Below are 14,180 nucleotides of genomic sequence, written 5' to 3'. Positions count from 1 at the left end.
ACTTAGGGCCGTTTAATTTCCCAAAAAAGATTGCGGCAAATTGCCGTCAAACGCGCGACAGATTTGGTGAAAGCGAACGCACACCGGGCAAGAGAACAGCTGTGGCCGCGCCCAATTGCGATGCGACACGAGTCGAAGTGATCATTTTTGACTTGTAAAAAAAAAAATAGTCAACGCGGTCGTCAAAAACACTGAAGTGGCCTAATCAGGAAAACAATCTTTAACAGGTGAGGGTTCGGGCTATGGCCCTTCGTCATAGCACACATTGTTCTAACCGTCGACATTTTATGTGCTGGGAAAGATGGGCCATTGCCCAAAATACCGTCTATTATATATCATTTTTTGTCCTGGCAAGGCCACGTAGTGTTATTTACAAATGTGGTTAAGTTTATTTGCTAATTGTGCTTGTGAACCACTGCCAATGCAGCAGCAGCAAAACATAATTATAAAAATGTACGTGTATGTATGTTCCCAGAATAATTCTAAACTGTCTGGTTTTACACTATTAATGTGGCACCAATCTGCATAGGTAATGATGTTTTGTGGTATGCACAAGCAAATCGTAGCTGCAAATAGGTTTGCTACGTCGTTAAAAAAGTATTATTTGTTTGACAAAAAGGGGAATACAACTTGGTGGGTAAGAAATGTTTGCTGTGCACAGCAAAAAGTGAGTGCATAATAAGTATTATGCTATCTAAATATGTGTTCATAAATACACTATAACAAAAAAAAAAATTTCGTCCAGGCTGGTTAAAATGTCTAGGTCACCAGGAATTGTCTATACTGATCTCAGGAAATGTAAGGTTTTTTTTTACCATTCAGTTGAAACTCCACAAAGACTCGACACCAATCACCGCACTACCTAAACATTCCACCACTGCTTCTCGGCTTCTCTCCTGGCTCTCAATTCAATCCTGAATCGACTGCAGGATTGATTCGAAACGCCTTCAAGATCCTCGTGGCCTTGTTCCCACTTAACTCTTCCCCTGTCATCTCGATCTACTCTTCCCCGCGAGCCGTCCACGCCAGGATTCAAGACCCCCTGCCCGGTTTCCCGGTCGGCTACCACCGCCACGCATTGGGAGGTCCTCGTTATTCCTCGTCGCCCCTGCTGTTTGGAACTCTCTAGCCAGGTCCATCCACACTTCCAACTCTCGAATCGTCCTTTAAAGCCCTCACTCAAGTCCTTCCTCTTTCGCGTACTGACTGCTTCTCTCCATAAACCTGACTGCATCTCTCCTCAACCCACCTCTGCCAATTCATTCCCTTTTTTTACTTGTGCAGAAAATTAAGGCAGCCTGTCAGACATTCTGAGAAGGGCTGGAGAATTGTCCTGGGCCAGCCAGTGTGGTTGTCTTGTTACGTTTAAATATTGCAGCGATGTTTCTTAGAGTAGCCATCGAGCATGGATGGCCAGCGGAGCCTTCCGATTCATCCCTATTTATTGTTGGAGCTGTTGCCAGATCCCTGACACCAGCTGGGCCAGTGTCCAATGCCTACTGCCTTTCGTTTGACTTAAAAAAAAATATACATCTCGAGTCGCGTGTTTATCCAGGAGATAAATGTATTGGTGTGCGTACGGGTATATACGAGTGCGCGCGTGTGTGTCTTTATGTGCGGTAGTGTAGTGGTTAGCGTGCTGCGCTATAAACCTGGTGACCCGAGCTCTATTCCTGCTCACGGGCAACACCAGGGATGATTATCTGAACCGGTCCTGGGGCTCCCCTCGGTCGATTCAGCCAAAATGAGTACCTGGTGCGGCGTGTAAAATCATCGCCACTGGGGTGACACAGGCGGCCGGGTGTTATGCTGGCCACCCACCCCCTCGTGTGCCGTTCCGGCCTTCATAGGCGTTCGCTAACAGCACTTGCCCCAACAGTCTATGAAGGCTACGCGGGGATCTTTGCCATTGTGTTTATGTGCAGGCAGTGGTGCATGGCCGTTAGTGATTGCACTCTAATCCCATAGAGCCCAGATTTTTCGCCAAGCACAGCGGTGGCAATTTGGATCTGACCATGGCCATTCTACTCCCTTAGGTTGACTCGGCCTAAAGTAAATGTCTTTTAGAGTGTGTTGACAATCAACACAGATGAGACAGGTGCTCACCTCCATACCTTGTCCTTTGTGAGACATAGATACACAATTGGGATTGGTGCTTTAAGCGAGCGCCTCTTCTGAGAGCTATTCCACACATCTTAAATCGACTGCATATTGATTAATGTGGTCTCATTGCAACCAGACTGATCATGGCGAGGTTATAGAGCAATGGACATTGTTCGATTAACCTTTGAGCAACTAAAAAAAAATACGAGAGTGCATTGTACGATAGTTAACCGACTTATATGCCTACTGCACCATCTAATACCACAATTGAAAGTCATTCCGGGGGAATGATTGTCTTAATTTAGTATTTGATTTTCATGACACTGTAAATTAACATTATATAAAGACACATCCAGCAATTCTCATTCCAGCGTTGGATTAAGGCCTCCCCACAAGATGCTCATTCTGTGATATTTTTTTACCACATTTGTGAAGTGTGTGGCATACATCTACGCTGCAAATTAGTGGTACACACATATTGTTATTTTTGTATGCAAACTATTATTGCCATTCAACTGTCTATTGTATGTCAGTTGCACGGACTCGTAAGCACACTTTGCAGCAATGTCCATAAAATGTGTTCAGTTTTCGGAGCATCATATCGCCACGTGGTGTCAGACACTGATGGCACAACATTGTTGCTGGAGTCACTTCAATGGGCCCTCTTATTTATTCAGTCTTTACAAACACTGGACGACGCCTCTTCTTTCGTTTGGAAATTTATAAAAAAAATCAAGAGGCTACAATTGCTTATTTAATTTTGTCAGCCTTTCCACAGCATCCGGGGTGGTAGCTGAGTGGAGTCTGCGTGTTCCACCAGAGTACGCGTGTTGTATTGTTGTAGCTGGGTGGAGTCTGCATGGTCCACCAGAGTACACGTGTTGTGCTGGGGTAGCTGAGTGGAGTCTGCGTGTTCCACCAGAGTTCGTGTGTTGTATTGTTGTAGCTGGGTGGAGTCTGCATGGTCCACCAGAGTACACGTGTTGTATTGAGGTAGCTGAGTGGAGTCTGCGTGGTCCACCAGAGTACACGTGTTGTATTGTTGTAGCTGAGTGGAGTCTGCATGGTCCACCAGCGCACGCGTGTTGTGTTAGGGTAGCTGAGTGGAGTCTGCGTGTTCCACCAGAGTACACGTGTTGTATTGGGGTAGCTGAGTCGAGGCTGCGTGGTCCACCAGAGTACGCGTGTTGTATTGGGGTAGCTGAGTCGAGTCTGCATGGTCCACCAGAATACACGTGTTGTGCTGGGCTAGCTGAGTGGAGTCTGCGTGGTCCACCAGAGTACACGTGTTGTACTGGGGTAGCTGAGTGGAGTCTGCGTGGTCCACCAGAGTACACGTGTTGTATTGAGGTAGCTGAGTCGAGTCTGCGTGGTCCACCAGAGTATACGTGTTGTATTGGGGTAGCTGAGTGGAGTCTGCGTGTTCCACCAGAGTACGCGTGTTGTATTTGGGTAGCTGAGTGGAGTCTGCGTGGTCCACCAGAGTACACGTGTTGTGTTAGGGTAGCTTAGTGGAGTCTGCGTGTTCCACCAGAGTACGTGTGTTGTATTGTGGTAGCTGAGTCGAGTTTGCATGGTCCACCAGAGTACACGTGTTGTGTTGGGGTAGCTGAGTGGAGTCTGCGTGTTCCACCAGAGTACACGTGTTGTGTTGGGGTAGCTGAGTGGAGTCTGCGTGTTCCACCAGAGTACGCGTGTTGTATTTGGGTAGCTGAGTGGAGTCTGCGTGGTCCACCAGAGTACACGTGTTGTGTTAGGGTAGCTTAGTGGAGTCTGCGTGTTCCACCAGAGTACGTGTGTTGTATTGTGGTAGCTGAGTCGAGTTTGCATGGTCCACCAGAGTACACGTGTTGTGTTGGGGTAGCTGAGTGGAGTCTGCGTGTTCCACCAGAGTACACGTGTTGTGTTGGGGTAGCTGAGTGGAGTCTGCGTGTTCCACCAGAGTACACGTGTTGTGCTGGGGTAGCTGAGTGGAGTCTGCGTGTTCCACCAGAGTACACGTGTTGTATTGGGGTAGCTGAGTGTAGTCTGCGTGTTCCACCAGAGTACACGTGTTGTGTTGGGGTAGCTGAGTGTAGTCTGCGTGTTCCACCAGAGTACACGTGTTGTGCTGGGGTAGCTGAGTGGAGTCTGCGTGTTCCACCAGAGTACACGTGTTGTATTGGGGTAGCTGAGTGGAGTCTGCGTGTTCCACCAGAGTACACGTGTTGTATTGGGGTAGCTGAGTGGAGTCTGCGTGGTCCACCAGAGTACACGTGTTGTGCTGGGGTAGCTGAGTGGAGTCTGCGTGTTCCACCAGAGTACACGTGTTGTATTGGGGTAGCTGAGTGGAGTCTGCGTGTTCCACCAGAGTACGCGTGTTGTGCTGGGGTAGCTGAGTGGAGTCTGCGTGTTCCACCAGAGTACGCGTGTTGTGTTGGGGTAGCTGAGTGGAGTCTGCGTGTTCCACCAGAGTACGCGTGTTGTGTTGGGGTAGCTGAGTGGAGTCTGCGTCTTCCACCAGAGTACGCGTGTTGTGTTGAGGAGTAGTCGGTGATGTGTGCCCGAGGGTTTGCACCTCATCATATTCGCACTTTTTTTCTGGAGGAGTCACTGATCGCTCCATTTATGGATGAAATATCCCCGCACCTTCTTCCACGTATGGTTGTTGGGGGCGCGGTTGAGAGCGGTCATCACTGTCAACGGGGCAGGAGACACAAACCGGGTCTTCAGTACTATTCCTGTTTTGGGAGCCCACTGTGTCCCCACGTCTCGCGCTATTGGGTGGTGCTGGGGTCTTCTTCGGCCGACAGAATAGTTTGAGGCGCGTGTCGAGACAATGCTCGTGCTGTGCAAAAGCAGCCTCGACGTGTCGTCCAGAGCTCGTCCGATTCAATTTAGAGAAAAACTGGCAAGTGAAATATCGTGGCTTTTTGTTAATTCATTGCCAGCTATGGCTAAGGCCACCAACTTGCTACTCTTCGTAAGTTCGAATAATCACATGTGCGTTTAGTAATGGTTGTAAAGTTAACCCATTGATGATCTGAATATTGTTATTTATTAAATACATTTATAGATAATAGCAACTCATAGCTATTTTAGCGAGGAATATTAACTGAAGAAATGTTGATACGTGAAATGCGACTTAATATGTTTTGTAAGTAGATGGTACTGAAGATGATCTTTCAGCAGATGTTATTTAGGATGCAATCCTCTATTGATTTTACCAACTGATGAATTGGTAACATGAAGTATCGCCTTGTGGTTTTCATAATGAAAGTGTTGAAGGAAACATCGTCAATGAAAGGTTATGCAATTCTAGGTAAAGGACAAAACTCTCCCTCGTTCACATCAAAATGTAATTGAGTTATTGATATAAGTACTTATTTAAGTCTATGACTTACAAAATATGATTTTGCTATCTGTGGTGGTGAACGCAGGTTGCTGACCTATGCGTATGGGTTTTTTGGAATGTGTTCCTCCATGTACTTGGCTTTCTCTCCAGGTATTCCGGTTTCCTTTAAAAGACGTAAGCACTCTTCAAAGGACTGGCAAAAGATCCCAACGCAAAATCCTCCCTGAAAATTTAGTCTTGAAACTTCGTTCAACTTTCTCGGACAGAGGGCAATATTATTGTTTTATTTGAAGGTACGCACAATGAGGATGGGTAGTGCTCGATTTGAAATATTAAAGCTGTGAGCTGAAGTGCTGAATGGCGGTCAACTCATCACTTACCCCAGGGTTTATACCATCGTAAGTCAATAAATCTGAACATTTGTTATTATACACTCTTATGAGTCCGGCCCATCACAAATGCGCACTGATTACACGGAGTAAGCTATTTGGAACAATACTTTTAAGTCCGTCTAACACGTAGGCGAAACTGGCTCAGACTCAACGATGGATCCTTGAAAATTAGTACCACCAGCTGTAAAGCAACATGAGGTCATACAGTGAGACTGGACTCCTGTCATAAGAATGTGGAATATTCACTTCTAAATTCTACATTGCTGATGGAGGTGAGGACCGCCCTGTGCTCATATGAGCAGGGAGGTGCTTCGATATTGTTTGTATTTATTAATTTATCATAAACTCAATGAGATCCAGGGCTCTCATTTGTTAAGATGACAGCTTTCTGAAGTGAGAGTCATTTGAGGGATGGAGGAAATTCATCCAGGCCACAGATTGTGTATTGACTTGTGATGAAATGGTTTACCACACTCCGGGGTTAGAGTCAATAATATAATTGAAGGCTGTCACAAGATTTTAAACGTGAGTTATAAAGACAAGACCTCAGTCGAGCATCTAATTCCTATGTCAAGCCTGAAATAATATTTTCTTGACCTAAATAATTTCAATATTCAAATCAGTCGAATTGCTGATTAATTTGGTGTCAAAACTGCAGGTAATTTGATTTATTGTGTTAAGACCCAGCGTATAAATCAAGTCAAAATAAAAGTAAAACTCAACTACATTTCTTGCTTGTGCCCCTGTTGCCAGAAAGGCTAGAGAGCCCTTCTCGATGGCATTTTGGCCTACTCTTCCACAGTGGCTAGATGTCTTGGACAATGTGGGAACAACCCGCACTTTACCCCACCACACACAGCCTTACTGATCAATTAACCCGTGGTGTGTCCGTATATACTGCTGGGTGCAGAGGGGTGGGGGAGTTACGAAACGTTCCCATTCCTTAAATTGCCACGCCAGACAATTGAACTGGCGAGCACTGCACAGCAAGTCCATTGTGCTAACGATTACATCACGGCAGCATCATTATTTTTAGATGTCAGCCATTTTCTGAGTGTTTAGAAATGTGTAGTGAGTTCAACTGAGTGGCAGACGTACTCTTTGGAGGCAACACATTGATTAACACCAACACACGGGGTAATTACCCCTTAACAAAATAACAACCTATGGTGGTGACCACCAGGCTATCTACACTAATTACAACCTAACTAGCTACGTCACCACCAGGCTACCTACACTAATTACAACGTAACTAGCTACAACGGACCGGGACCACAGCTTGGGTCCAGGTCCACGTGTTGGAGACTCTGTAGGATGTAGACGAAGGTTTTTTCAGGGTGAACAACATCGCCGGTCCCTCTGGGGGACCCGGCTTATATCCTTTGTGGCGTGGCTGCCTCCGTCTTTAGCCACGACCACCTTATAAAATCCTCGAGCAGGATCTCGACCCTGACACGTGACCACCCCTAGCTCCCACTTGGGGCCCCTGTGTAGACTTAACCAGTCACGTGGCCTCTGGGGTCAAGCAGAGTGCCACTGTCCTTAGTCACCCCATTTCCATGGCCGCCACATCCACACCGTATCCTGTAGGGGTCGGCACTGCACGGAGAGCGTGGTGCGATTCAGCGCTATCGATCAGAGCTCACCGAGCCCCTCTCGGGCCGGTACTGCACCCACATCCACGTGGTGTCCGCGATGTCGCTACACCGCACGCCGTGCCTCTCTAGGGCCGGCATTACACAGTGACATCCCGCGATGTCACTACACGTGTGGGCCATTAGTCCACCTGCTGTACTGCCTTCTCCTGGCGAGCCGGGATATGGCACCTCGGCGCCCAACGGGAAGGGAGTTTCACAACAGCAGTGTGTGAGATCCACCAACTCTTGCTTCCTCCGCAGTGCTGCACGACAGGCCACGTGCATAGCCACCAATGCCCGGCTATAAAAGCAAAGGGTCTCCATGATCAAACAAGCGTCACGTGGCACTCATCTCCATTGATGGTGGCACAGTCTCGGTCGCAAATATTCCACATTTGCATGGGATTGGCCAGTTTCTTAGTAGAATGATAGCTTGGATTCCTGCAAAGGGGCATGTGTTTCAATTAATAATGCTGGTATCACGGGATGAATCAACCCCCACTTAGCGTATGAACTTACAACCTAATGATTGGGAGTTGAATACTACAAATAGAATGCCATGTGGATGGATTACTGTATAAATAATAGAGTAAGTAACATTACTTGTTCATTTCTTGATGCAACTAATTTAATTTCCGATAAGGACAACTTGGTATAAATATTTGGAAGTATAATCGAGGACATTCATTGTTTGATATTAATATATGAATGTTTGATATTTGCAATTGATTTATTCAAGTAAGTAATTGACTTTGGTGGAATACTTTACTTTGTTCATGTAAAATAGGTATACTTTAGGTTATAACATACGCAGACCTGAATATTAAACAATGGCGTTCGCACTCTCGTGTGCATTTAGAGATCAGTACAGATGCAATGTGGTTGCAGCCATAGCTGAGTTAATCAACTTTTTGGCTGAAAAGAATTTACCATTATTTAAGGCAGCTATTATTGTTTCATCAGAGTGATACACAATGTATTGGCCGTGGAGGTATGCTGGGCTGAGTCGACTCCTGATCTGGGTTTGAATTCGCTACCTTCAGCTTGTGAGCGGTGCGATTGGACCACAATGCAAGTGGACTGGTTGAGGGGAGGAATGTAGAAGCATTTGAGGGGAACAGGGATTCCACCTCATGCAGTAATAACTTTTATTACTTACCACGCAATATGTTTAAATCACGGCTGCTGAGCACAGGATAAAATGCCCAAAATGCTAATCAGCCAGCAACAAACAGCACTATTGCAGGTGTAATAGATCAAATGCAATGGCTTTATCGCATTCGTCAAGGATATATGAGCTTGGGAAAATGATTATGGGAGGGAATTCCAAAGTGGATCATTGCGAGGGAAGCGGCAGAAAGAGAAGAGTTGTGACCTGCAGCTTGGGGGGGGGCACGGTGGCGAGATATTAACGACTTCACCCGGTGTACAGGACATTGTAGGTTCGATCCCGACCCTGACGATGCCTGTATATTTGGATTTTGTATACTCTCCCCGTGGTCACGTGGATTTTTTCTCCAGGTCCTCCGGTTTTCCCCTCCACATTAAGAAAGAGCCATACAGCTCAGTGGGCCTTACATGGTTAAAAAAAGTATAAATAAATATAGTTGAGTTTTTATCATGTGGTGGTTGAATTCAGTGTGGATGAGATGACACAGCCAGTCTGTTAGAACAACATGAGGAATCAGTGAGTGAATTTCATGGGAACAGTCGACTCAGAATTAGAAAATGTATTTCATACTGGAGGAATTTGATAAGCTATGAAGCTCTTTATTTACAGATGTCCAGACGCTGCGAGTAAGAACGTTACAACAACAAACAGTACACAAACATGATCGTAGTGCAAAGTCCAAGAAAGGTCAACAAATCACACAAATTGTGATTTAAAGCTTTCGTGACTGCAGGAATTCATATTCTTGGTTCTTTCGGTAAAGTCACCACGTAGAAGAGAAACAATAAAAAAATATATAAAACAATAAACTTCTCACGACGTTTCGACTGCAACACAAGCAATCATCATCAGGTGTGAAAACCACAACAAGAAAATTTCACGCAAACACAAACAAATACAACACTGAACCATTCCCATCCTACCAAGCAAAGCCCAACGAGGTCTGAACTTATTTTAAGAGGCGACCTGGCCCCAAATGATAGCTCAACAAAGTGGCCCATCATTTGAACAATTATAGCAGCAAAATAAATCTAAATAATCTCAACGCATGTGTCTAAATGTGGAGGTGGACCCGGAGAAAAATATCCACGCGACCACGGGGAGAACACGCACGCTCTAAGTGACTGTTGTTGTAGCAATAGAAGAGTGATAAGCAGGCGACTGGTCACTGCTGAGTGGGTGGCTGGAGTGACTCACTGAGTTCTGCATCATCAATCAATCTGACTGCTTTACATTTAATTTTATAAAAAGTATACAAAATGTTCCACAAGTGCTGGGTTCCAATTGATATGTGGCCTTATCAAGTAAAACATGCATGTCAGTTATGCATTAACTGAGAAACAATCGATGGCAATGACTCGTTTGCTCAAAATACTGATATTTTAGTCGAGAGAGAAAAATCTGTGGGGACTTAATCCAGCTCCGTGAAATCATAAATAATAGTCACATAGTCGATCCGGATGACGATTGCTAACCAGCTCAACACGGACAGGAAGAGAAGCAGAGGTCACGGTGGAGGCTGCGTGGGGGAGAGTTCAGGAGCGATGCCAGGAGGGAGGCGGTTGTGCTTCATGCGCAGGGTGGCAGAGCCTCAAACCAGCTGCCCACGCAACTCGTTGGTGGCGGCGGCGGCGGTGGCAACTTCTCACTGCTGGGACTCTTCAAGAGATGCCTTGATGAGATCCTAGAATCTTCGAGCGACGACTCACAACCGAACGAGCCAGATTAACCAAATGCCCAACCCCCTCCCCCCTCCGTCGTCCATCTCGTTTGTGTAACCTTTCTGATGTTCTTATGATTACGTATATAACACTGATTAATAAAATAAAAAAATACACTCAACACATTCGTCAATAACGCTGTGGCCTTGAAATACTAAATATATAGCTGGCGACGTTTTGGCCAATGGCCCGTCTTCATGGCACGTAGTTAATTGTGGTGCCAACGCAGCATCGCCAAATGATCTGTTTCCTTGAGACTGGGCGTGGCACTGTAGTTGAAAGCTCTACTCACACTCGTTTAAATTCTGTCCATCTCTACAGAGGCAATAAAGTGAATGACTCCTTTTTGGGCAGTCGGCAGTTGTCCAGTGAAGAGGCTGGCTCCCGTCATAGAACTGTGGAATTTGAAAATAATGGACGGGGCAACCAAAGCAGCTGAGCACACTTTGACTTTTACCGATATTGCAAGAAAGCCTCATCCACATAAAAAAAACATACATTTATTGAAAGTACGATCATATAAACACTCTTGCCTTTGCAGCCAGGCATAAATAATTAAGCTTATGAAATCAAGCTTTGATTTATTTTATAAATAACTAAGTGGCTGGACTGTGATATTTATTACTTGACATGAATAATTGAAATGATGAAATCAATTATAAGTTAATTGCCTGTATCAGTATCCGAGCTCTTAATGTGAATCTTAGGAGTTAAATAGTCCGGCGCTTCATTTTTGTCAAATGTTCCTTATCATCAAGTTTTTTTTTTGTAAGAACCTCGCCTTAATGTCTCGATCAGCAGATGAACGTCGCCACACATGCACCTGAGGGGAGTAAAACTCATATGTAAGATGGCTTATTAAGCGCTCTACAGATTTGGTCTTTACTAATTCCCAGGACGCTAATTTTGATCAATGGCTAATGACGAAAGGTAACTCTTCAATGAAAAAAAACGAACTCTCACAGTATGCAATATTTTAAATAATAAGCATCACCGAGTTTTGAGACTCGTTATGAAGGTTGCTTATGCTTGCAATGTGTGATTAACGCCTCACTGAATATTCCAGCTTGGTACATTTTTGCATTTCATTACACTACATAACGCAATTTTTGTTCCTGGATAGTAAGTGTTATTTCGTAATTGCTTATGCCTAAAGAGTATAGAAAATGGCTATTATTCCCCACAAACTTTGCTTTTGTGATATTTTGAAATGTACCTATTTTCCAGAACGTTCCAGATAGATTCAGTGCTGAGTAAACTTGGAGTAACTTCTAGAACATTCTAGAACTCTCCAGTCATATAAATAGTAGTATAAATAGAGGGGCCTTAAGCCCACCAGTTCAGTTTAGTTCCAGCTGCCTAAGTGGATACTTTCTCCTGAAGCCCTCTCGTGGCTAGCAGACCTCGACAGCATTTAGCTCTTGAACATATTTGCCATGCGCAAGTCCCATTTAAGTGAAAAACTATAAAAAATGTATTTGATGGGGTTTTGTCGATTCATTGGTAAACAGACTGTGACGGTGAGCTCACCACACCTGAGAACGTGGTTTAATCACAGGCACCTGCCTGAATTTGAGCGCTAGATCTCATCACCGTGGATTCAGTGATCTGACACGGACATTAACTCCCCGAGCCACCCAGCCACCCCAAACAGCAACATTAAAGTGGCAATCACGGTAAAATATTTTCATCTGTTACACACAATAAGTATATAAATAATGTGCTGCCCCTTTTTTCATTTCACTTCTGGACGAAGGTCCTCACAAGTTGCATCACTTATGAAGGTCGTTTGATCATACTTCATCATGCTGACCAGTGTGATTTGGTGGAGGGGAGTGCCCAGGAACAGTAAAGATGTTGATTCGCCTATGGTTTTTGCTGGGACTGGGAATGGAACTTAGGGCTGAGAGTGCAGTGTGCGAATCACTGCAGCCCTACAGAAGTCATAGCAGCGTGGAATTGTCACCGCTGGCTCAGGGCTGTATGCTCACTTGAGTAGGAAATCGCTGTAAATTTAGTTTTGTGAGGTGAAGGCACGGGAGTGCGATCGTGCTTAGCCTCCGCCCGGCGCTGCCCCCTTTGCGTCCTCCACAGTGGCTGACGGAGCGCGCGCGGAAGCTGGCCGCGGTCATCGGTGGCCACGCGGCCTCCGCCTCGGAGAGGTTCAACCGCGAGGTGTGCGCGCGGTACGAGGCGGTGGTGGAACGTGCCACGGGCCTGGCGGAGAGCACCTACGGCCTGGTGCAGCTGCAGGAGTACGTGGACAGCCTGCACACGGGCGAGCTGCAGAATCTCAAGGTTCGCGCGCACGTGTCCTTACACGTATGTCTGTGTGTGTGGTGCCGGGGAGCGGTGGTGTAGCGGTTAGCGCGCTCCGCTACGAACGGCCAACACTTGTGGCGATTATCTGAACCGGTCCTGGTCCTCCGCAAGGACGACTCAGCCTCATATTAGTACCTGTTACGATGTGGAAACATCGCCACTAGGGAGACAGATGCACCCGGACGTGGTGCTGGTCACCCACCCACTTGGGTTCCGTGCCGATCTTCATAGGTGCTCGCTAACAGCATTTGCCCCAAAAGTCTGTTAATGCCATAGAGGGATTCTTTGTCTTTGTGGATGCATATCGAACAGCCAATGATTGGAACAAGGTCTCCCCGTGAGGTAATGGAGGATTTTACAACCGACATTCATGTTAATAAATTTTACATTTTAAATAATTCTGAACGCTTGTTATCGCGCACACATGTTCGTCCAGTCCATCACGAATGCCACGCGCTGATCACACAGAGTAGGCTCTTTGAAACAACGCCATTTTAAGTCTGTCACAAAACGAGATCAGACTCGAGCATGGGATCACGAACAACTGCCGATGGTAGCTGGTTCCAGGTGTCCGGGTCAGAGACCCCGCTGAAACCAGGTTGGCCGTATGACCGCACAAGGTTTGCGCTGTGCGGGTAGCAGCAGCAGCAGGATCATAGTGGCCTGTGGATTGTAGACAGCATCGATTGGGGTCCGTTGAGGCTGAAAACTGTGCACTGCTCGGCAAGAGACGATGGAGTGGATTGGTGCAGACTCTTGGAGACAAGTAGGCATAGTTTGTAAACATGCCTATGTTTGATAGGTAGCCAATGTAATAAGCTGGACGTGTGATAAGTTTTGCCACTTTAAATGTGATACGTTCATATTTTGTACATTGGTGTTTGCCACCGGACAACATTGTTCATTTAAGCTGTAATCAATAAACGTAAAACCATATATTATCCATTCGCATCGAGCAATTACACGTAATAGCCAGGGCTGGGTGATGCCTGCTGAAGGCCTCGGGCCATTAGAGTTTTGTTTATGCCGAACACTCCTCTGCTGTTGGCTTTTGGCTTTATTCAGCTCTAAAGTTTTAAACGTGGTGTACAAATTGTAGAGCTACATCTCCGTTAAATTAACAAACGACTTTAATTGTGGCCCATAACCGGTAGTCGTGGATATAACACAAAGAGTGATGCCATGGCCCTAATTACCAAATTCAACTGTAGGATGTATCATAGTGCCACAGTATTGCGTTTCAACCGTTATGAAGCAGGAGATATATTTCTGGGGGGCCCTCAATATTCGAACCCCCTGGCTGTGGCCCCAAAAGCCTCCCCCCTACCGCGTAAACCCAGCCATGCTCATAAATTGTTGTATATTCCAGTGGTTTGTGCGTAAAGTATCAGCAGAGCGTGTACAGGGTGAGACATTGGTGATAAAGGTTTTAACATATTCATAATGGTTCATCATATTTAATTCCATAATGGTTCATCATGTTTCATTTCGTATGTAGGT

The 14,180-nt window shown here is 45.7% G+C and overlaps 1 protein-coding gene across 4 annotated transcripts in view; it reads left to right on the top strand.

Annotated features, from left to right (window-relative positions):
• LOC116942267 (dynein axonemal heavy chain 3-like) overlaps nucleotides 1-14,180 on the top strand; it is an 859,832-nt gene that overhangs the window by 347,596 nt on the left and 498,056 nt on the right. For all 4 annotated transcript variants that reach the window (XM_032953964.2, XM_032953963.2, XM_032953966.2 and 1 more), the window contains one exon: nucleotides 12,453-12,656. In XM_032953964.2, the coding sequence (XP_032809855.2) occupies nucleotides 12,453-12,656 (204 nt within the window). The remainder of the gene's footprint in view (nucleotides 1-12,452; nucleotides 12,657-14,180) is intronic.

This window comes from Petromyzon marinus, chromosome 14, assembly GCF_048934315.1.
Source record: "Petromyzon marinus isolate PM22_M1 ecotype Great Lakes invasive population chromosome 14, UKy_Petmar_22M1.pri1.0, whole genome shotgun sequence".
Taxonomy (NCBI): Eukaryota; Metazoa; Chordata; class Hyperoartia; order Petromyzontiformes; family Petromyzontidae; genus Petromyzon; species Petromyzon marinus.
This window is presented reverse-complemented; position numbering and strand designations above follow the sequence as displayed.